General features: G+C 37.1%; 5 protein-coding genes and 1 long non-coding RNA gene across 9 annotated transcripts; 3 read left to right on the top strand and 3 right to left on the bottom strand.

The window, feature by feature from the left end:
• Positions 1 to 9: 9 nt before the first annotated feature.
• On the top strand, positions 10 to 3,066 carry LOC9309648 (calcium-dependent protein kinase 7). 3 transcript variants are annotated; one of them, XM_021023761.1, is made up of 9 exons: positions 10 to 220; positions 515 to 1,050; positions 1,129 to 1,252; positions 1,335 to 1,426; positions 1,595 to 1,724; positions 1,799 to 1,914; positions 2,006 to 2,173; positions 2,263 to 2,496; positions 2,663 to 3,066. In XM_021023761.1, exons 2-9 carry the CDS (start codon positions 535 to 537, stop codon positions 2,813 to 2,815), a joined length of 1,533 nt encoding a protein of 510 aa, XP_020879420.1. In that variant the 5' UTR covers positions 10 to 220; positions 515 to 534; the 3' UTR covers positions 2,816 to 3,066. The 3 variants fall into 3 exon arrangements, with proteins under 3 accessions (XP_020879420.1, XP_020879418.1, XP_020879419.1); XM_021023759.1 differs by having other exon boundaries at positions 1,335 to 1,478; positions 1,572 to 1,724; XM_021023760.1 differs by lacking the exon at positions 10 to 220 and adding an exon at positions 227 to 325 and having other exon boundaries at positions 1,335 to 1,478; positions 1,572 to 1,724.
• A 91-nt stretch (positions 3,067 to 3,157) lies between these two features.
• On the top strand, positions 3,158 to 5,906 carry LOC9307600 (protein RETICULATA-RELATED 4, chloroplastic). Its single transcript, XM_002873533.2, has 8 exons — positions 3,158 to 3,852; positions 4,086 to 4,154; positions 4,573 to 4,704; positions 4,796 to 4,849; positions 4,965 to 5,009; positions 5,119 to 5,258; positions 5,397 to 5,522; positions 5,611 to 5,906. Exons 1-8 carry the CDS (start codon positions 3,307 to 3,309, stop codon positions 5,654 to 5,656), a joined length of 1,158 nt encoding a protein of 385 aa, XP_002873579.1. The 5' UTR covers positions 3,158 to 3,306; the 3' UTR covers positions 5,657 to 5,906.
• On the bottom strand, positions 5,822 to 7,815 carry LOC9309647. The gene is made up of 3 exons (XM_002871483.2): positions 6,939 to 7,815; positions 6,206 to 6,733; positions 5,822 to 6,120 (listed from the first exon to the last, which is right to left on the bottom strand). Exons 1-3 carry the CDS (start codon positions 7,779 to 7,781, stop codon positions 6,022 to 6,024), a joined length of 1,470 nt encoding a protein of 489 aa, XP_002871529.2. The 5' UTR covers positions 7,782 to 7,815; the 3' UTR covers positions 5,822 to 6,021.
• Positions 7,816 to 11,010: 3,195 nt separating this feature from the next.
• LOC9307599 lies at positions 11,011 to 12,916 on the top strand. Its single transcript, XR_002331474.1, has 4 exons — positions 11,011 to 11,413; positions 11,751 to 11,995; positions 12,122 to 12,246; positions 12,608 to 12,916. It is a non-coding gene; the product is annotated as an uncharacterized LOC9307599 (long non-coding RNA).
• On the bottom strand, positions 12,894 to 15,029 carry LOC9307598 (F-box/LRR-repeat protein At1g48400). 2 transcript variants are annotated; one of them, XM_021023466.1, is made up of 4 exons: positions 14,732 to 15,029; positions 13,607 to 14,649; positions 13,381 to 13,521; positions 12,894 to 13,288 (listed from the first exon to the last, which is right to left on the bottom strand). In XM_021023466.1, exons 2-4 carry the CDS (start codon positions 14,612 to 14,614, stop codon positions 12,977 to 12,979), a joined length of 1,461 nt encoding a protein of 486 aa, XP_020879125.1. In that variant the 5' UTR covers positions 14,615 to 14,649; positions 14,732 to 15,029; the 3' UTR covers positions 12,894 to 12,976. The 2 variants fall into 2 exon arrangements, with proteins under 2 accessions (XP_020879125.1, XP_002871528.2); XM_002871482.2 differs by lacking the exon at positions 14,732 to 15,029 and having other exon boundaries at positions 13,607 to 14,685.
• Positions 15,030 to 16,804: 1,775 nt separating this feature from the next.
• On the bottom strand, positions 16,805 to 20,130 carry LOC9309646 (leukotriene A-4 hydrolase homolog). The gene is made up of 7 exons (XM_021020200.1): positions 19,251 to 20,130; positions 18,919 to 19,014; positions 18,641 to 18,735; positions 18,302 to 18,529; positions 17,878 to 18,111; positions 17,465 to 17,791; positions 16,805 to 17,288 (listed from the first exon to the last, which is right to left on the bottom strand). Exons 1-7 carry the CDS (start codon positions 20,035 to 20,037, stop codon positions 17,109 to 17,111), a joined length of 1,947 nt encoding a protein of 648 aa, XP_020875859.1. The 5' UTR covers positions 20,038 to 20,130; the 3' UTR covers positions 16,805 to 17,108.
• Positions 20,131 to 23,480: the final 3,350 nt, after the last annotated feature.

Here is a 23,480-nt window from a genome sequence, read left to right as displayed (position 1 = left end):
AAAAAAAAAACACGAAGAGTATATGAAAAAGAATATGGAAACACATAAAAAATTAGGAGTGGTCGTTCTTTGAATCCATTCGCAAGCAAGAAGAAGAAGAAGAGAAGAGAGTCAATTTGTGTGTTTGTCATTTGAAGAAGAGAGAGAAAGAGGAAGACTTTGACTCGTCTTCTTCCTCTCTTCTTCTCTCTCTATCACTGCATCTATTTTTTCTCACACCGTATGATGATTTTTCCCTTTAATATATCCTTTTAGCTACATATCTCTTTTTGCTTCAAACTGATTATTACCCATTTAAATGTTTGTCCCCATTTTACGTTCTGAGGTCTGTGTTTTCCCCTTTTCCCTTTGCCTTTGATCTTAGCTAGGGTTTACTAATCTGTTGTTTGAGTATATATATTAGGGTTCTGTTTGATTTCGGATATGTTGTTAATTAGAAATAGTTCTTGGCTTAAGAAACTAATGGAACCTTGAATAACTGTGCTCAAAGTTTTGAACTTTCTGGGTTTTGCAGGAATCTTGAGATTTGATTAGATGGGGAATTGTTGTGGCAGTCCGGGTTCGGCTACGAACGAGAGTAAACAAGGGAAACCCAGGAACAAAAACAATCCTTTTTACAGCAATGAATACACTGCAACTGATAGATCTGGAGCTGGCTTTAAGCTCTCTGTGCTGAAAGATCCTACAGGACATGATATATCCTTGCAGTATGATCTGGGACGTGAGGTTGGTAGAGGCGAGTTTGGTATTACTTACTTGTGTACTGATAAGGAAACAGGTGAAAAGTATGCCTGTAAGTCCATATCGAAGAAGAAGCTGAGAACAGCAGTTGATATAGAGGATGTTAGGAGGGAGGTTGAGATTATGAAGCATATGCCTAAACACCCAAATGTCGTCTCTTTGAAGGATGCCTTTGAGGATGATGATGCGGTGCATATAGTTATGGAGTTGTGTGAAGGAGGGGAACTGTTTGATCGGATTGTTGCAAGAGGTCATTACACTGAGCGAGCTGCTGCTGCGGTTATGAAGACTATTGTTGAAGTTGTTCAGGTTCCATATATAGCTCTGTTTACAATGTCTTAAGTCCCTCATTATTTTTGTTCACACATCGCTGGTTTGTCTTTACAGATATGCCATAAGCAGGGAGTGATGCATCGGGATCTTAAACCAGAGAACTTTCTTTTTGCAAATAAGAAAGAGACATCACCCCTTAAGGCCATTGATTTTGGATTGTCTGTATTCTTCAAACCTGGTACATTTATAACATCACCTTTTGACGAGTATCAATTTATTGGTGTATCTTTACTTAAGCTGATTTTGCTTAACTGTTACAGGTGAGCAGTTTAATGAGATTGTTGGAAGTCCTTATTACATGGCACCCGAGGTGCTGCGGCGAAACTATGGACCTGAGATCGACGTCTGGAGCGCTGGAGTCATCCTCTACATCCTACTTTGTGGTGTCCCGCCATTTTGGGCTGGTTTGTTTATGCTTTACCGTATTCTCTTTGTTTCCTCTGGATTATTCACTTTAAGACCTCTTTCAGACGTTTTTATCTTTCTTTTGGGTACAGAGACTGAACAAGGGGTGGCTCAAGCGATCATTAGGTCAGTAATTGACTTTAAGAGAGATCCATGGCCGAGAGTTTCTGACAGCGCCAAAGACCTTGTGAGAAAGATGCTTGAACCTGATCCAAAAAAACGGCTTACTGCTGCACAAGTGCTCGGTAGGCTTCTGTTTTTAGCAAGGCTGAGTTTTCTGAAATCTTAAAAAATTCATAAAGAAATGTTCAATTTGCAGAACATACTTGGATACTGAATGCAAAGAAGGCTCCAAATGTCTCTCTTGGAGAGACTGTGAAAGCAAGGCTCAAGCAGTTTTCTGTTATGAACAAGCTCAAGAAACGAGCTCTACGAGTATTGATTCTGTTAACCTTGTTACTGATTGTCGATTTACTTCCAATCTGACACAGAAGCAAAAATGAAAATGTAATGTTTCCTCTTCTAGGTGATAGCTGAACACTTGTCAGTGGAGGAAGCAGCAGGGATAAAGGAAGCATTTGAAATGATGGACGTAAACAAGAGAGGCAAGATAAATCTCGAGGAGCTTAAATATGGACTTCAAAAAGCTGGACAACAGATCGCCGATGCTGATCTTCAAATTCTTATGGAAGCTGTATGAATCTTTCATTTCAAAGCGATAAGCTCGAAACAAGTGCTATATCACTTCTGAAAATTAAAACAAGTTTTTATTTTTTCGTGCAGACTGATGTTGATGGGGATGGGACACTGAACTATAGCGAGTTTGTTGCGGTTTCGGTCCACCTTAAGAAGATGGCGAATGATGAACACTTGCATAAAGCTTTTAACTTCTTTGATCAGAACCAGAGTGGTTACATAGAGATTGAAGAACTTCGTGAAGCCTTGAATGATGAATTGGATAATACTAGTAGTGAGGAAGTAATCGCAGCCATCATGCAAGATGTTGATACCGACAAGGTAAAACCACAAAAAAAATAAAGAAAGATAACATCTTTTCACATTTCATGAACCCATTTGGTTAAAACACATATACTTGTGAATCTTTTCAAAAGGGCATTTAAGTATTCTACATTCTTGAACTGTCCACCCAGTTAAAGAACATATCTTTGTTTCGTGTGATCAGGACGGACGAATAAGCTATGAAGAGTTTGTTGCGATGATGAAAGCTGGGACAGATTGGAGAAAAGCATCAAGGCAGTATTCTCGGGAAAGATTCAACAGTTTGAGCCTCAAGTTAATGAGAGATGGTTCATTGCAATTAGAAGGCGAGACCTAAGAAGCGAGAGAAAAAGTCTGGATTTTTTTTCAAAGAAGCATCAGTATTTGATGAGACATTGTCAAAAAGACATAACTATTATGTTCTATAAGCATTTAACACGGTAATGATAGAAAGATTGGTCGTGGTCGTAGGTTTTTTTTAGGGCTTTCAATATGTTTGAAAAGTTTTTCCATGGACAGCGATGTGATTGATGATGATGTCAAACAAGTTTCTGAGATTCCAAAGATATGAGTTTGTGATTGTAAACATTTTATTTATAAGCTGGTATAAGAGGCACCGTGAATAGCACGCGCCGGTTGGAATCTATCGTGAGGCCCACCAAAATAACAAAACCCTTAAAAATACTACTGAAAGAAAGAATCTTCCTTTTCGCTGACTCTCCACTGCTCTCAATCGACCGCTTAACCTACAGAGAGAGACTACTGAACCATACGACTTTCAGAGATCTCTCTCTATTTTTTGTTTCTCTCTTTCTCTCTGTAGCATCAATGGCTATCGCTTCCTGCTTCTTCTGTGTTCCAACACCCAACACATCTATCTCTGAATCCAATCTCACATGGCCTCACCTTGCTTCGTTTCCTAGACTCTCTTCCTCTTCCTCTTTTAACGGTGTAATCTCTGCAAAGTCCATCTCTTTTAACCGCCGCGTTCCTATTACCCCTGTTTTATCCGCTTCGATTGATAACGGCGGCTCTGATAACAACGGAGGAGGTCTTGGTGGTGGTGGTGGTGGCGATGGAGGCAAAAATGATGGAGATGGGCACGGTGACGAGGACAGGGATAGGAACAGGAACGAGGCGATGCTTTTGTTGAAGGAGTCTGGGACTGGATTGGAGAGTCTTCCCAAGGATCTAGCGGCTGCTATTGAGTCGGGTCGGATTCCTGGATCGGTTATCACTCGGTTCCTGGAGCTTCAGAAATCGGCTGTGATGCGTTGGCTGATGCAGTTTGGTGGGTTTAGGGAAAGATTGTTGGCTGATGATCTCTTCATGGCTAAACTCGCCATGGAATGTGGTGTCGGAATCTTCACCAAGGTCTCTCTTTTCTCTTATTCACTTGATAGCAACTTTGGATTTTTGGTTTCCTTCTTTGTGTGGTTTCTAGAGAATTCATCAGGATAATGTTTTTTTGATTTTGATTTTAATCCGTGAATGAATTGTCTGCTTAACAAATTATGCACCTTGTTCTCTCTGAAATGCTAACAGAGCAAATCTGTTAATCCTTAAAAGCTGGTATTTATCATTATGTGTTACTTCTTATGTTGCAGACTGCTGCTGAGTATGAACGGCGTAGAGAAAACTTCTTCAATGAACTTGAAGTTGTCTTTGCCGATGTGGTAATCATTCTTCTCGCTGACTTTTTTCCTGTGGCGAATTTTTCTTAAGTGTTTCTGTCAGATCGCAGGAACTTACTATGAGAAATTGTGAATTTGTTAGATGGTAGGGAAGGTTGAGAAAATTGAGAACAAAAATCTTTTAGGTGACCCATTCGGGTAGACGAAAGGTTAAGGGTAGTTTGTGGTTGTGATGGGGTCTGCAAATTTTCACCGTAAGTTTTTTGCATGTCTATGAGAGTAGTTGAGATTTGCTTTGTCTCTGAGGTAAGAACCAATATTTGAACTGTTCGATAGCAAATTTGGAGAAAAATAAAAGTAAAGGGTCACCCTTTTGCTGCTTTGTAAGACAAAGTTCTGCTGAATGATATTAGATTTAAGCTGATGCACTGTTCTACTTCTTTTTTTTTCTCTTTATTAGGCGATGGCTATTATTGCTGATTTCATGTTAGTTTATCTTCCTGCTCCTACCGTTTCTCTTCGACCACCTCTTGCACTTACTGCTGGAGGTATATCCAAGTTTTTCCACAACTGCCCAGACAATGCCTTCCAGGTATAATTCTATGTAAAAGAATTGTTTTGCACATGCATGATAAGTTTACAAAAGCTTGTTCTCATCAAATTATCCTATGTGTTTGCTGCAGGTTGCTCTCTCCGGAACCTCATATACTCTCTTGCAAAGGCTAGGTGCTATAACGGTGTGTGGTTTATATCAACTTCTTCCTATGTGATCTTAATAGTATACCACTCGATAGTTGGTTTTAAGGACTGCTAATTTCTGGATAACATATATTGTTTGTATATGTTATGCAGCGCAATGGAGCTAAGCTGTTTGCCGTTGGCACCACATCATCGCTGGTGAGTCGAAACATATCTACTTGAAAAAGGAAACTCCAATCTTTCCATAAATTCCTTCACATTTCGTTTCTACATTCTTTTGACTTGACGAATCTGTAAACTTGGTTAGGTTGGTACTGCTATTACAAATGCATTCATAAAAGCACGACGAGCTGTAGACCAGACTTCTGAAAGTGAAGTGGAAACTGTTCCGATCGTCTCCACAAGTGTTGCATATGGTGTCTATATGGCAGTTTCTAGCAACCTAAGGTACTGAGTTTCTTTCTACCAAACTTTACTAAAGAAGTCGAAAAGGAAAAAAAAAAAAAGCTTAGACAAACAAACCCGAGTAGCACACTGTACCATTTAGATTGGATAATGTAAAGAGATGTGTTTTGAAATGAACAGGTACCAAATAGTGGCGGGTGTAATTGAACAACGTCTCCTGGAGCCAATGCTACACCAACACAAACTTGCACTGAGTGCGTTGTGTTTCGCAGTTAGAACAGGCAACACATTCTTGGGTTCCTTATTGTAAGTTGTTTCAAAATCACCTAAACATTGTTCTTACTCTCTGTTCTCAGCAGTTTTGATTCACATATTCCTTCTGTTGGTGTCGCAGATGGGTGGATTATGCCCGCCTCATCGGTATCCAGAAATCTCATTAAAGAAGCAGAACCGGATGTGCCCGTTTCTGACATGGTCTTTCGACTTATGTATACGCAAACTACTTTTTCTTCATACGATTGTTTCTGATATTGGGGCCGTTTGATTGTTCTATTCTGGTCCTATTTCTAGAAAATTAGTCGATTTTTCAATGCAAACTAAGGCTATTTTCACAAACCACATAAAGACTATGCATTTGGGGTTTGAAACCTCTTGATTCCCCCGATTTGGGAATTGATTTTCCCAACTATCTATTCTGGCTGCAACTAGAAGTTATACAGCATATGACATTCTATTGTTATACAAATGAAAAAGAATGCCACATCGATAGTAGTAGATAATTCCATGTATCATAAGACGACATAGCCTAAGCAAGAACTTCATCTTCATGACAAGCTCTTATCTTCACTTCCATAATCTCCGTACTGTTAACATATTGCACATCGCAACATTCGATTCCTTCGCCCTGTTTCCATATTTGAAGTTGATTTCAGATTATATAGAAATTGATTATAATTTGATTAAAAGATTTTAGAGGGTATAGTGGTTACCATCTTGTGCATAGTAGTAGCAATGACTCGGACTTGTGTAATGTTACGAGAAGAATGGCTGCCATTTAGCAAACAAGGAGGCAATCTCCTTTCTATTTTTATCTTGTACATGGTAGTTACTAAGCTTTGGTTCTTGTCCTCCACAACCGACTCAAAGAAAAACTGACGAGGCATTTCGCAAGGATCCTTCGTGACCCGTCTAGTGTTAAATGTATACGCCGGTATTTTAACATTTTTCCATGGTCGGAATGTTTCGAGAGGGCGTTTTAGGTGGTTTCTTGGGAATATAGATTGGTAAATGTGGACTGAGTAGCCCCAAGAGACAGAGACTGACCAGTTATATTCTCTTTGGTAACATATTGTTTGTTGCAAGACACGGGATTGATCCGTTTTCATGAGGTGGTTCACGGATTGCTGGCGGGTCATGCCTGGAAAAATCGGGTCTATGACATCGAAATGGTGAAGGCTGATAAGAGGAGACTGTGGATGAGCTGATAAGAGACCTGATATGTCACCGTGTAGATCAATCTGGTAATATACACCACAAGGAAGACAGAGTGAGAGTATGATAGTAGTGAGACGCAAGAATCACTTTCCTTCTTGAAAAAAAAAGGAACCACTTTCTTGTTCACACTAAACCTATCCATATTATATATTTGGTTACTATTAATTTAAATACCAAAAACTTGTAAAATACTAAAATTTTTGAAAAATTTGGATTGAACAACCCTACCTGGTGCATTCCTTTCTCTAAAGTAAGATCAATTCCCAAGTCGGCCAAGCAACGAAATGAGAGAAGATCGCTGTAAACTCCAAGGTATCTTTTGATACATTCTTCCATGTTGCTGAGAAGTGTTACTACGGTTGGATAGCTCAATGCGTATCCGCCGCCTCCATATCCCATGTCGAAAGCGAAAATCGCGTTGGACCAAACGTTTTCCGAGTTCATTCCGATGTAATAGTGCTTCTTGTGGTCATACCTGTCAAGAGCTTTGACCAAATTGTCCAAGAAGAAGAGAGTATCATCATCTGCTATCACAAACCATCTTGTCTCTTTGGAAGCCTTCTTAAAAGACTCAAGAAGCGAATAAAAAAGGCGGATCTGAGTCTTGAATTTGTTTGTGATGAATGATTCTTTGTTGACAGAAAAGGGAGGAGATTGGTTAGGCCAAGGCAAGAGATCACGGCCAGGTGGTCTTTCGAGGAAAACATATCCTTTTGTGATGTTTGGTCTCCACCAAGGCTCTATGTAGCCTCTCCTATATCTCCAAGTCTTTGTACTACCAACAATGACAAAAAATAGATGGCTGATATTTGTAGGAGACTCTCTTGTAATTTGCAAGGACAATGATACTGAAGACGAGGAAGATGATGAAGAGGAGGAGAAAGTAAGGTCAAGAGGCGCAAAGAGTTTATGGGTCATCATTTTATGAGGATTGTTGAATGCAAATGTGTGTAGCAAGAAAAGTAGAGCACCGGAAACTGTTAAGGATTTCCATAAGGTAGATAATGATAGGTTTTGAAAGATGTGACTCAATTTGGTTGGTTTGGTGTTGCTACTGTTCTTAAATGCCATTGAGAGAATCAAATTTCACTAAATGAATTGGTAGAAAATGTGTCTGACGACTCCATACATATAGAAAAATAGTAAGTTACTAATGTAGAGGGGAAAAAAAAAAAAAAGAGAGGGGAATGTTGATCATGAGGGCTGATGTGCATAAATCATGTGATTTGGATGTTAAAGCTAGCAGGTGATCATCATTAATTTTAAAGCACTGAAACTTTCTCGTTTTAGAAAAAGAAGATAAAAGAAAAAAAAAAGAAGCCAAAATATGGGATGATGAAACAATTTTCATGCTGCTTCTATGCATAACTGCATGTAAACCATTTCATTTACAATATTACCATACATTTATGAACTTTCTACATCAATCTTGAACCATCTCACTCAGATATGAGATAACACACTTTCTTGTTTCTTTCACTTTCAAACGTTACCAAGAAGAAACAAAATAAAGGCTCACTATGTTTTGCTTTATATAATCATTTTTTTATTTCTTGAATAATCATCAAGATCCTTAGTAATTATAACTTTTTCAGAAGGTAACGTACAACTTGTAACTTAATTATATAGAAGAATGAAAATTACAACATTAACTAAACATTGCTGCTCTCCAAATTTCATTAGGCGATGAATTCGTCTCTCCTGCAATCTCTAAGTCTTATCTTATGTTTGCAACTTCTGCACCTTCATATTACACGTCGCAACATTCCACTTTTCTCGATCCCCTAAGAACAATAAAACACAATTAATTGAAATTTTTAGTAATGAAATAAAAATCAATGATAACAGTTCTGCTAAAGACACTAAGAATTCTCAAATATAACAAAATCATTATATTTTATGACTAAAAAACATCCCTTTCTACAAAAAAAAATAATGATTAGATTTTAAACCCTAATGTGAATATGAGAACAAATCATACTTTTTGGGAAACTTGAATACTAGTCGTAACTCGTTTTGAGATATCTATGAGATAATAAAATAATCTAACCTGTTTGGGAGTTTTGGGAGAGAAGACTCGGATCCATGCGAGAGTATCCGCAGATATATTACCGGATAGGCCGGGAACAAGAAGTCAATGTTTCTAGGAAACTTCCTTGTGTAAGAAGTAACAACTTTTTCATTCTCTTGTTCAAATGAATCGAAGAAGAACCAGTGAGGAGCTTCACATGAATCTCGAGACACTGGTCTCGTGTTAAAACATGTAAGCTGGAAGGCATCCTCGGAGCCAAGGATGGAATGTCTCGATAGGACGCATCAATTGGCTGCGTGAGAATATCTTCTCATAGATACGAGGAGAGTATCCCCACGAAACAGAGATCGTCCAGTTCTTGCTAATTTAACACCAATTGAATTACGAAATAGATGCTGAAAACTACGATGTTGGAATATTTATTGCTAATTTATCACCCCTAAGGAAAACTCACTAAATACATTAATGTTTTTTTTTTTTGTTATTTTGTTACATTATCAATAGAAATATTTGATCTAATGCTCTTATAATGTAGACTACTATCACATCATCATTAATATTTAAAAACACAATAAAAAAATACTTTAGCCAAAAAAAAGATTTTTTAGTAGATATTGTAACGATTGATTTTGGGAGAAAATATCCACCATGATTTACTATATATTTTTAAAAATAACAAATGAAATAATAATTCGAAAATATAATATATTAAAAAACTATCATTTTATTAATCTAATAATTATTATTTTGTAAATTAATAATGTTAAAATTGTACACTTTCTGCAACATTAAAGTTTTAAGAACGATAAAATAATAATCAAACTGGACACAAGCGTCACAACTAGGGGTGAGACCAATTATCCGGGATCCGGGATCCGCTCCGATCCGCTCCGAAAAATAGGATATCCGGGTGGGGCGGATGCGGATCCGGATAATGAAAAAGCGGATCCGGCCGGATCCGGATAATAGAAAATTTAAAGCCGGATATCCGGATCCGGGATATTTTATATAATAATAATATTTTTTAATATTTTATTACTATTATTTAAATTTTATTGATAAATTCTATTATTTTATATAAGAATAATATTTTTTAATAATATTTTTAATTATTTATATTAAATTATTTGTTTTTAAATATTTTTCTTGAAATTTTATATTATTAAAAAAAATTATATAAAAAAACCCGGATCCAGATATCCGGCTCTTTTTACGGATATCCGAAATCCGGATATCCGGGTGGAACGGATCCGGATCCGGATAATGAAAAAGCGGATCCGGCCGGATCCGGATACCCAAAAAAAGCCGGATATCCGGATCCGGCCCAGCCCTAGTCACAACCCAGTATATGATTGGGCACATATCCTGAATAGATATATTGATCTTCCGGTTCTTGCAACGACAACGATTTTGTTGATAATTCTGAAAATTCCAACCCAACGGACAGTGCCGGCTCAACAATATTATAGGCCCTAGGGCAAAAAAAATTTTAGGCCCTTAGAATTTTTTTTTTTGTGTTCTTTGTGTTATATAAAAAAATTGTATGATTTTTTTATTAAAAATTTAATTATTAAAACTAAAAACAATAATAAAAAAATTTATGGGCCCTTCTAAATTTTATTTTTATGTTATAATTTAAAATTTTAATACTTTTATAAAAAAAAAATTAAAATGGGCCCTTTAATTATTGGAGCACGGGATTGGACCCCTGACCGTCGCACCGCTCGCCCCTATTTGAGCCGGCACTGCCAACGGATCACAAAAAAGTTGCGTAGTCAATTCCAGCGTCAAGGACCTCGTCACGGTGGTTAAAAGGAGCTTTGTTTTCCATCGGTTCCATCGTTTCTGGTAGCTGAAAGGGAGCCGCTACGATGTTGTTGGATTCAGATGCATGAGTTTTTTCGTGAAGAATTAGACTCCGGAAGTGTTGGTTTACGTTCGTGGAAGAAGATGATATCAACAAAATAGAAACAATCAATATCATCATGATTGAGTAGAAGGCCATAATTTGATTTAGTTATATCTATAAAAGTTTTGTTTTTAACCGGGCCTTGTGGCCTAGTGGTAAAAGGGTCACAGCTGTGACTTCCGCCACCAGAGTTCGAGGCACGGCCACTGGCAGGTTTACATAGGGGAATTGCCAGCCTCGTGGGATTAGTCCTTGGGCCTAGGAAGCCTTTGGGAGATCCGCGGTTATTCAAAAAAAAAAAAAGTTTTGATTTTGAAGGCAAGAAGAAGAAACACCAATCTTTTTATAAGGCGATTAGAAAAATGAAAAATCCTTTTTTAATTAGAATTATAAAAACTCATGTGAGACCCCAAATGGGCTTCTCCGATAAAGAAAGAAAATTAATTAAACCTAAAACTTGTGTATTTTGGAAAATACGACTGGGCCAAGTTATGCCTATATTTTTGGAAGCCTACCAAAACCCGTCTAGACCGCTTGTGGAGGACATTAGTTTTCTGGTTCGGAAATGTTTGAGATTAAACCGGTTTGACTGATAATCAGTCAGTCCGATTTGGGTAAATTGATGGTTTAGCGATTTTGATATGCTGGCTTGTTTTGCCGCTCTGGTTCGCCGGTTTGGTCTCTTCTTCTTCTACCCCTCTGCTTTGTTTGGTTTGCGATCTTCGGTTGTCTGCTCTATTTCAGGGGAATCTCTCAACCGATGTAAGTTGTGCTCATTCCTTCATTCTCTCTCTCAGTTTAGTTTTGTTCCCGTCGCTTTTTTAGTTTTTAGGGATTTCGTATCATTTACGATGATGCCTTTGGTAGTTTTCTTATGAATCTGGGAGATTTTAGGCTTGAGTTTTAGCTAATACTACAAGAAATCCAAACAAATTTCATTTAAGGAACTGGGTTTATTGGAAAGTAAGAAACTTTGGCTTAATATGATAATGAATTTTGTTATAATTAAATTTCCAGATTTTAGGATTTCATGGGAATTGATGATTACTCTATACTCAGATAACGACTTTAACTCAGCTTCTTACTTTACTGAATTCAGATCCTCTCAATCACTATATTATCTCTGCTACCGGCATAAGGAGTTACATGATGCTACTTGGACTGTTACAGAGACTGCTTGAATGAAACATTGAGAATTTTGGGGGTCTTGAGAATGAAGTTTTGGGGAGGCTTTTTAGTGATCGTTGGTTCCATTTCCTTCATTGAATTTGTGTTTGTAGCTATAGTCTCCAAATTGTTTCCACTCTCTGACAATCCCATTATCCAAGCTATTCAGAATGACAGGTACACTCTTGTTCCGGGCTAATGTTTGTTTGTGTATCATTCTTGTTATATTGATATCCATCGTCTTGAAATCTGTTACGTGTATGTCATCTCATGATTCATATTTCATATAAAAACATTCTTCAGGTACTACTGCTTCTTGGCTCCACTGACTCTACCAGCTCTTCTGGTTGCTGTCTACTTTCATTGGCTTAGTATGAAGCTCTTCAAGCACGCATGATACATCTCACGTAGCAACATCTTACTCCAAGGTAGAATTCAGAGTTTCACTTTACGTTACTGGCTTATGAATTGAAATGCCACTGTAGTTAATCACAAAGGGATAATCATGCTAATGCAGAGAACTAGTTTTTTTTTTTTTTTTTTTTTTTTGCGGGGTTGAATATTAGTTTAGCTTACCTTGTAATTGCCGCAGATTTTGTATGTAGCTTGCACTAGAGATCAATATCTTTTGTTCATACTTGATGAAGTTGTCTTCAAACTTAACCAGATTTCGTAACATCTGGCTTTAGAGACATGAAATCTAGTCTCTTTATCCTTTTTGGCTAAAGCATTGGATTTGTGCTTTCATACTTACTGATCTTTCTGCATGTGCATATGATGTCTTTGCAGGGAACAATAACATCTGGTCCGAAGCATTCTTCTGAGGCTGTTCGGTTGTTTGTCACATCTCATGGTTGGAAGGAATTTGGACTTTCTGGAGATTTTTAAAACTCTGTTGGAGATAGCTGTTCATGCATCTTTTGTTCAGACTGGAGATGAGTTTTGTGTAGAACGGTTCGATTACTACATGGTTGCAGACTCCGAAATATTCGATATTGTAATCTAGGATATATCACTGCTACTTTTTTTTTTTTTTTTTGTGTGTCATACTTAGTATTATCTATCTTTAAAAATAGAGATTGTAACCAACTTTACTGATATAATAATCTCATATTCATTCATGTTAAGTTACTGTGTTAACATGTAAAAAACAAAATGTCAGATGAATTGTATGTTGCATTCTGATGAAAGTCTGGGGAGAGACAGCAGATTAGTTCGCAAGAGCTTGCTGTTGTTGTCTGCGTCCACAACACTAACTTTCACAGTTTCAAGACATTCCAACTTTCCCAAGAAATGTCTCATCTGATCCAGCTCTTGAAAAGAACCTCCATACTCTGAAATCTCTAGAATCTTCACTTGACATGTCCATAAACAACATAATTCCTCTTCCTCCTTGACAATCTTCCTCTGTTTCTCAAGGATGCAAGGGCATGCATCTCCACATCGATTTGTTACTCTGTGCACAAGACCCTGAAACCGGAGACCAATTTGACATGTATAATATTCGGAAACACTAACAACAAACAAAAAGGAGTCTCAGTAAAGGAAACTGATAATAATACCTTGAGGACTAAAGTGTGCAGATTTGGACAACTCTTGAGCAAAAGTGGCATTACCTGCCAACCTTTTTCCTTGTAACTCTCGATAGATAAATTAAGGAGGTTGTTGAACACCGGCATGAATTTACAACAGAAATGAATCGCCTGATTTATATAGGATCATCATCACAACCAAAATCCATATTTAAGGGACCAAAAAACAAGCAACGAACAAGTAGAAAAAGCTGACCTCAAGGGAATCAGGAGACAGGTGAAGGGTCGTGATGTTGCTTATACTAGCAACTAGATCTGTAACATCGCCAAATATAGCCGGTTTGTCAGCAACATAATCATAAAGATCATCATTATCATTATCAACATCATCACCATCACCATCAGTATCAGAATAATCATAATCGTTAGTTGACTCCCATAGCCTGAGACTCAGCCTGGCTTCGACAAGGAAATCAAAATCAACAAACGAATAATTTCCGAAGACATAGCTAGAATAGTCAAGGTACACAAGACTTGGTGCATCGATATATGTTATGTCGTGGATATCATGATGATCCGGAAGATTGACAAGAACCACAAGTCGCTTGACGGGTGCACTATTCACGAACGCACCGCAACACGGTGGATACGAATCATCAGTATCAGTTATGAATAATTCTTCCAGGACAGGGCAGCCATCAAGGAGCCGACAATAGTCGAAATATTCAATCCCAGTTGATAAGAGAGAGAGTGATTTGAGCGCTGGGAAAAGCACACGGCCGACTTGAATAGAATATCCACCGGATACTGTGAGCTTCACCAGTGTGTTGCTCGTTAATAAGTCTCTCTCAAGATAGAAACCGGCATTGATGTAGTTGCAGTGCAAGTGTAGTTCCAACAAACCGCATTCCATTGCAGTCCAAATCCAACGGTTGAAACAACGTCCCAAAAAACAGAAGATATCGTAACGGGCAGGTGTAGGAAGCACATGACATATAGAGAGTTTCTTGATCATGGGACAAGAGCTTAACAGAGCACATGTTTTGTCTACGAAATCTAAGTAGCGACTTGTTGCTGCTTCTTCTTCTTCGGGATACGAAAAAACAATCGAATCATCAAAACAAAGGTTGTCTACAAGACCCAGCAGATTCCTCCACCTCTTGGACAGAATCGATGTCGAAGCAGCTACTTTTGTCGGAACTAAAGACAGGATTTTGCCGAGAATCTCATCTGGTAAATTGCTGATCGAATCTCTACGACCCATACCAATAAATTAAAATTGTACCTAAAATCTACACACTAAAACAACAATTCAATTATTAGGCAAAACCCCAACAAAAAGAAAAACTTTGGGTTTTTAACAAAATTGAAAAGCACTTACGACGTCAGACAAGGAGGATCGAAATAGCTTGCTTTGCTTTGCTTGACGACGGAATCTGAGAGACAGCGAGAGGGCTCGAGAGAAGAGAACAGCAGCAAAGCGTAAACTTAAAATTGTAACATAAAATAAACTTTTTTTTTTTATAGATATAAATACAATTGCACCCACCAATCAAAGTCACCCAGCTGTCTTCCCGGTCTGAATCCTATGAAAGTAGTTGACCCGCTTTTCTCTTTCTTGAATTTTGAAATCTAATTTAGTAAATTTAGTCCGGTTTGGTCGGTTTAAGTCAACATTATAATATTGATTTTACCTCAATGCTCAAAAAATGCCAACTCTCGAGTGCCACATCATTACATAAGAAAATGACATGTGTCATTTCATATTATTTTAATAAAAAAAATTAGCCTAATTAAATGAGAAAAAATTTAAAGTTCTTTATTGCATTAATTCATTCATCAATACTCTTAAGTGATTTATTCTAAATTGGAAAAAATACATAATTATGTTAATAAAAGCACTACTTTCATTATATTCTTCTAATTTTACTATTTTTTTTTATCAATGATTACCACTCGATAATTATTGAAAGTTTATTTTTTTGTAATTAAGTTTTTTGCTACGTAACCTTATGGTAAGTTGTTTGCTACGTAACCTCTTATTAGTTTAGTAATTTCACTTTGAGTCTTTTTCATTATTACGTTTTGTTGTTCATATATGACTTATCATATGACTTTCTCTCTTTTTATTTTTTGTATCTTATGGTAAGTTGGTAACATTGACATGCAAGTTTTTTAAGTGACAGACCTTTGAGTAACATACCAAATAATTTAAGACACGACTATTTCTCTTATACTGCTAAATGCAATGGTAGAAGATCTAAAAATATTGACTTAAATGACACTTTAGTTTTTGCTTTCTTTTTCCATTTTCATATGAAAACTTTTGAAATTTTGAGATCTTATTCAATTTATGTCTATCCAGTATTTAATAATGAGTCTATCACGATGTGGTTGAGGTAAAAGATCAGGAGATTATACGGAACAAAAAGTTGTATTTATAATCAAGTTATGCGAGTTTCAAACCACACAAATGACATAATTACATATAATTGTACAAAAAATTCTATATTATTGTTGTATGTATTCATGATGTTGAAAAAATATTAGGATCTTAGAAATATAGATAATCAAATTTATACATGAAAATATATAAATTGATATTTTAAGTCAAAACTGAATCTAATCATAAACATTGCAACTAGGATTTAATTTATTAACTTCTCAAGAACAAATAAAAAAGTAAACATAAATTAGCAATAAAAACAATCAACATAATTTTCGCTTAACAATTTTAAAAACAAACCCACGCGTAGCGTAGGTAATCATCTAGTACTAAATAAAATGGTTATCATAATTGAACAATAAAAAAAGAATAAATTCATGAGATTTCTATGTATGATTATCTTAAATAAGTTATATATTTTGATATTGTATGGTTTGAATAAATATAAGTCTAGAAAATGTTATTGACAGTTAGAAAAAGCAGCTTCGGCGCAAAAACAAAAGACGAAGATTAAAATTGCATGGGAATCGAACCCGCAGTCTCTGGTTTGGTAGAACAACGCCTTGTCCATTAGGCCACAAAGTGCTTCTGATGTTATTTTAATCCTTACGTCTATAACGAACATAAAAGGCTATTATGCCCGAAATAGCCAACGCCGGTTTTTGATAAAGATCCGTTTAATTTGTATGAACCGAACCACCCCAAACCAAATTAAAAATAATTCTTCTTCTTTTCTGAATCGTTTCAATTACTTTTGAGTTATTAACTTATTATTATAGAAAACCAATGATGGACCTAAACGGCTGAACCGTACCAAACTTAACTTTGCTATTTCCGGTATAGATCTACTTTCTTAACCGAAAAAGAAAAAAAACAAAAACCAAATTTCTCAAAACTAAAGTGAAGCAAAATATAGATTGATAAATCACACTTTTCTACAGAACAAAAGAAAATTTGAAGCTACACACCAAAAAAAAAAAAGAAAATTTGAAGCTTTGTGATAGAGAAAAGAAAGAAAGAATCTGATTCATGAGAACAACGTTCATAATCTGAAGTATCAAGCTTTCATGGATTGCCTAATAACACCAAAAACAGAAAATCACCAGCAACTTTTACGTACACATCCACAGAAACTCACAATTCGTTGCTAACTCAACTCAGTTTCCATGGAGTCTTACAAAACACCAGAACCAAAAAAGAACAAAAGAGAGCCTTTTTGGTCATCAATCCTATTCCTAGAGAAGAGGATAAGTATTGTCTTTGAGAGAAGAAGAGTAGTGCGCGATTCAACATTCTTAAACCTTGTTTATCCTCAAACAATGGCTGGAGTCTTCTCTGCTAGTTTCTGTAGCTTCTCGGGACGAGAATCTTCGGTTTTATCCTCCCCATGGTACTCTCTGCACTTGGATGCGACTGCAAGCTGCAGAAACGAGACCTTCACTTCATAGTCCTTCGATTCTGCTAGTCTGTACCGCTTGTCCAAGGCCATGACCTGAATCACCAATAAGCAAACAGGTGTTAGTAACCTGATTACCGATCCTTCCTTTACTGAACCTGATTACTCTCCCTCTCTTCCTTATGAAAGCTTACCAATTAGTTCAACCTAAGTCTAATGCACCTAGCAACTTTCTATTATCTTAAGAGGAAGAAAGGAAGTGTAAAGAGTACCTGAGAAGGTTCACATGATTTAGTAAGATTCTCCAAGTACAGCTCCCATTCCTGTCCGTTCCACTCAGCACCATCATCCTCACCTGGCATCCTTCCTTCCTTAAACTCTTTTGCCAGGGATATGATCTTTGTGTAAATGGTTGAGGCCAGTTCATATGCATCCTCAGGTATACCAACGCCCTCAGTCCACAGCTGTAGGTTGATCTCTTTCTCTATGCCAGGGATGTTTGCTTTCAGGAATTCAAGAAATGTGTTTGCATCGATTGACTTGAACTTGAAAGTAGCAATGTATATCTTGAGGAATTCGTCAAATGCAGTCCTTCCAATCTGAAAGTTTTCCAAAGTAAATAGATGACCATTATTGTAAACATTACATAACAAAACACCCAAGTGGAGACGGCAATTCAACTTACCTGGCGCTCAATTCGCAACACAAATTGGAATCCTTTTTCATATGGGACCTGAGAATATACATCATCTGGATCAACACCTTCTTGTTTGTTCCACAGTTTAGTGCACTCCAAGTTGTCCTTAAACCGTTCCATTTCATCAGTTAAACCCCTCCAACCAATGCCAATATTCAGAGTAGCTCTATCCGCCCCTTGGACAACTTCCACAATTCTCCTCTCTGCGTAAGTTGTAAATCCCTATTGCAATGAACATGAAATAAGTATCAACAAGGCAAACTCTAAAAACAGACAAACAGTTAAACATCCTAATTTGTAGCTAAAAGAAGCAAAAGCACAGGACAATTCAAAGCTAACTCATCTTTTTCACCATGAAGCATAAACTGAGGTAGAGTATTTGGGAAATCAGAAGAGCTGATCAAGAAAATACCTCATTCAACCAGAAATGTTCGTTGTTGATGTTAGTGATCAAATTCCCAGTCCAGCTATGTGCGAGCTCGTGAGCTACAACTTGAGCTCCAGTGGCGTCTCCTCTGATAACAGTAGGCGTCAGGAAAACCATTCTTGGATTCTCCATACCTCCATAAGGAAAACTCGGAGGTAGCACCAGTAAGTCAAACCTCTCCCACTCGTAATCTCCAAAGAGCTCCTCCCCTTGCTTGATCACAGAACCAGATCAGCAAATATCAGAGAAGAATGTGCAGCTATACAAACAGTATAATGAAATTGACATTCGAGACCTTGAGGAGGATAGAGCTCCAGAATTTACCTTCTCAAAAGTATTGCGCACCGCTAAGGGATCATATGGGGTTGAAGGAACCAACTCAGAGAACCACGGGGGGTTGTACAACCTCCTAAGCCCACCTACAAGAAAGGTTTGTTCCATGAAACTACACAGTAAAAGCCCCAACACAAACTTACTAAAAAGATGGAAATCCATAACCAAAACCAATTTGACAACTTTGATATCTGTGAGCGTGTCCACTACAATATGAGTCAGCCAAGAAACGTCAGTATTTGATTTTAAAATAGATATGAAGTGCGAACCTTGTTTACTTGAATAGATGTGGCCTGGGGGGAAGCACATAAACTGTTCACAACCATCACAAAGTGCTTTCATCTCGTTAGCAAACCAGACAGAACCTGTGGAAGATTATTTATCAAAGAATAAAATCAGCAATCAATGAAAAAGTTTCATAGACAAAGAAAAAATGATCTTAATCCATTGAGATGAGTTTCTTAGAGAAATGTAAACACACCACCGAGACCCCACCCAATGTAGAGTGGAGTGATAATCAAAACGAAAACATTTATATGGGCAATTAGAAACAAACACTTCTATGTGATGAGTTATAAAAGGAATTGAGGCCAATACTCACCATATGTCTCAAGAAAAGATGAACTTTTTGTCTGCTCAACACAAACAGAGGAAGAGGCTTTTGGTAACCCATCAGTCTTCTTTGCCTTCTCTGCCTTCCTTGGTGGTCTTGGAGTAGAATCAGAATCACCCTTAGGATCAGAATCACCCTTAGGATCAGAATCAGGAGGGTTAGATTTTGGAAACAACGGCATTTGTTCCGGATCAACTTTGGTGGTGGAACATGAAAATGAAAGGCAGTAAAGAGAGAATTCTCCACACTCATAGAGGACGAGAGCCCATTTTTTGCTCCTCATCTTCAATTCAGAATCAACATCACGACCGGGGATAGGTCTGAGATAGAGAGGAGTCAGGACAATCCGCTGATGATCCGGGAATTGTATTTCTTTCTTTTGGTTTGCTTTCCACTTTAGACCAGTATCTCCAATCGCACTGTAGTTAGTGGGTGGAGTTGCAAAGAACAGCCAATCATTGGTTGCTTCAAGATGGGTGTTGAAGACGCCACTCTGCCTCCAAGGCAATGTTGTGAAGATGTTTCCAACAAGAGTTGGGACACCAACTTTAAATCCTCTCAGACTATTGTATATGCAGATACAACAAAACCTGTGTTTTTGATTGATGTCGGTGAAGCCCCCTCGGTAATGGAAAGCAAAACGGGTGGTAGTGGTTCCGGCCATCAGCCTGTGGTCATCACAACAATAACCTGTACCAAGTTTAGCGGCGAGCATGCAGCCCACGTGACAGCATCTCCGCCGATAATCCAGTTGGGATCGGTAGAGACACGGCATCGACCCTCCGTTGGCATATTCCAGTACGTACCACGCTGCTCGATAATCTGCGGCGGTCTGTAGAAGAAAGCAAAAGATCAAAAATTTGGGCCCAATTGCTAAAATTGCGTAAAGAAGAATGTGAAAGGTCAGGCCCAAACAAACCCTAATCAACCGGTTCTCAATTCCGCAAGAACAAGAAAAAAAAACTTCGAAACAATGGCCCTAAACGATTCTGGCCCAACCAATTGTTGCAAAATCTTGAAATTTTCAAGCCCCAAACAACATAAGAATGTGATGCGGAAAAGTCAAAAACTTTAGTAGACCCTATACGATTTCATAACTAAATGCGCAAGAAAGAAAAAGAACCAAACAAAAAACTCAAAGTTGGCACTAGACGATTCCATATCCAACAAAACCCTAGTTGCGGAAAGATAGGAGCTTTTTTTACTTCAAACGACTCGTAATCGGGAAACTTACCGGCGAAGGAGGAGGATTAGCCAGTTGATTTGCTGGAGGAGATTCCGGTTGATTTTCGTCGGGATGATCTGCGTCGTCGTTAGAATTCATCGGGTAGAGAGAGAAGAGAAAACGGCGATGTTGTTCTTCGAGGAAGAAGAGAGAGATGAGAAAGCAGGGTCTTGAGGGAGAAGAGAGAGATGAAAAAAGCGTTGTTCTTGGAGGAAGAAGAGAGAGAAACAGAGTGAAGCAATCGCGTGTGGAGTGAGAAGGAAAAATCGCAGTTGTTTGATGATCAAGAATCAAGAGAGGGAGAGAAGAAGAGTAAGCTTCTGTTGCACGGAAAGAGGGGCAATTTTAGTCTTTTAAAGACTCTGGCGGTTGGAGAGCGCTTGGAGATCACTCGCGCAGGTGGGAAGTCGAATGAAGTGAAGGCCGTTGCAAAACTGATGAGCTGTTAAGTTGAGCAGAGTGTCCGATATCTCTAGGTGAAATTTCAAATCTTATTATATCGTATTATCGTTGCATAGTGTAATTGTTGATTTTTTTTTTTCTTTTCACTTATAGAGGTATATTCATTTTTCTCTGTTCAGACCCCAATATTTTAGCTAATACTAGACACCCAAACATATTAAATTTGAACGATATGGGTCTATTGGAAAGAAAGAAACTTTGGCTTAATATGATTATGACTTTTTTTTTTTTTTTGTAAGGATTTTATGGCAGTAGATGGTTACTCTACACTCAGATAATGACTTTAACTCAGCTTCTTCCTTCACTGAACTCAGATCCTCTCAATCACTCTATATATTACTGTTACCGGACATAAGGAGTTACATGATGCTACTTGGACACCAGAGAATGCTTTGAATGAAACTCTTGATAAAGTTGTCTTCAAACTTGAACAGATTTTGTAAAATCTGCCTTTAGAGACATGAAATCTGGTCTCTTTATTTTTTGGCTAAAGCATCGGATTTGTGCTTTCATACTTATACTAGGTTCTTTCTGCAGGTGCATATGATAACATCTGGTCCGAAGCATTCTTCTGAGGCTGTTCCGATCTCAGTTCTTCTGAAGCATTCATATCATGGTTGGAAGGAATGTGGATTCACTACTGCAGAGAACTAGTTTTTTTTTTTTTTTTTTTTTTTTTGCGGGGTTGAATATTAGTTTAGCTTACCTTGTAATTGCCGCAGATTTTGTATGTAGCTTGCACTAGAGATCAATATCTTTTGTTCATACTTGATGAAGTTGTCTTCAAACTTAACCAGATTTCGTAACATCTGTCTTTAGAGACATGAAATCTAGTCTCTTTATCTTTTTTGGCTAAAGCATTGGATTTGTGCTTTCATACTTACTTACTAGGATCTTTCTGCATGTGCATATGATGTCTTTGCAGGGAACAATAACATCTGGTCCGAAGCATTCTTCTGAGGCTGTTCGGTTGTTTGTCACATCTCATGGTTGGAAGGAATTTGGACTTTCTGGAGATTTTTAAAACTCTGTTGGAGATAGCTGTTCATGCATCTTTTGTTCAGACTTTTTGTTACAGAATCCAAAAGCTGGAGATGAGTTTTGTGTAGAACGGTTCGATTACTACATGGTTGCAGACTCCGAAATATTCGATATTGTAATCTAGGATATATCACTGCTACTTTTTTTTTTTTTTTTGTGTGGCATCTATATATAACAATATTTGAGAAGTGTTTTTGCTGACGTGTCGGACTCTCGGCTCTTGTTGAGTCATTGATTTTACGTAATTACTTAATTACCCTTAATGAAATCTAATTAATTTTGGAAAAATTAAATTGAATTTCGGAATTAACCAGGAAAAAATAATTTTGGAAACAATAAACATGATAATTAACCAAAAAAAAAAAGGAACAACGAAGTACCAGTTAGGAAGCTTTAATTGAATTCATCGTGTTCTTCGTCGTGTGAATATAATTCTTCTAAACGAAGGCAAAACTTGAAATCCTAACATAAAGCATATATTCATAGCAATAACAGAGATCTAATAATTTAGTGATAGAATTTCACCTGTTGATCTGTCGAAGCAGAATAGTCAAGCTTCTCATAGTATCTTGCCCATGTTATGTCTTTAAGACGTCAATACTATCCTGCACCCTATAATTCTAACCAATGAAAAGAAAAAATATTTATTACCTTGGATACAGAGTTGACGAAGAAACCTTGGATAAAAACTCGACGAAGAAACTTGTAAGTGTTAATGTATGATGAAGCTTCCATGAACGTGAATTCGTGATCATAATGAAGAAACGTGTGAATGGAGACGGTTGATGGGTTTTTTTTTTTTTTTTTTGTTTTTTTTCTTTTTTACCTTTTGTGTAAACAGATCTGTTTCATAATTTATCGGAAAAGGAATTATACCAAAAAAAAAAAATCGGAAAAGGAAAATATTTATTATAATATTGATATATTTAAGATGATAATGTCAAATATCCGAAAATTATTAATCGGAGCATTAATATAAACATAAAAGAATACTATTCTAACCTTACTCAAATTAATAAGATTTAGATATCCGAAATTAATCGTAAACGGCTATTAATTGTTAAACTAATTAAAATAAAGATCAAACGTACTGGAATAGATGAAATTTTTGGTATGATCGCGTGTTCGTCGTCGTTTCAATCTAAATATTTGGAAAAAAAAAACGAACAAAAAAATAATATGTAGATCAATGAAAGAGAACCCACCAATTTAGAAACGGTTATCACGCCATCGTATTGTTCGTCGGATGATTATAAATCTCTAATCCGGAGATTGACTTGAACCCTGACAAAAACATATATTCATAGCATAAAATCGTAAATAGAAGGTAGAAGACCACCTATTAATCGGTTGTAACCTTGTGCAAACTCGATTTAATTTTGACGAATGAAATGTTGGTGTGGTGTCAAAACTTTCTTGGGGAGACTCGAAGATGAGAGAGTTGAAGTCAGAGATAGGCAGAGAGGTTTACAATGTGAATTAAGGTATGG

This window comes from Arabidopsis lyrata, assembly GCF_000004255.2.
Source record: "Arabidopsis lyrata subsp. lyrata unplaced genomic scaffold ARALYscaffold_6, whole genome shotgun sequence".
Classification (NCBI taxonomy): Eukaryota; Viridiplantae; Streptophyta; class Magnoliopsida; order Brassicales; family Brassicaceae; genus Arabidopsis; species Arabidopsis lyrata.
The sequence above is the reverse complement of the archived record's forward strand: the minus strand, read 5'-3'. Positions and strand labels throughout refer to the sequence as shown.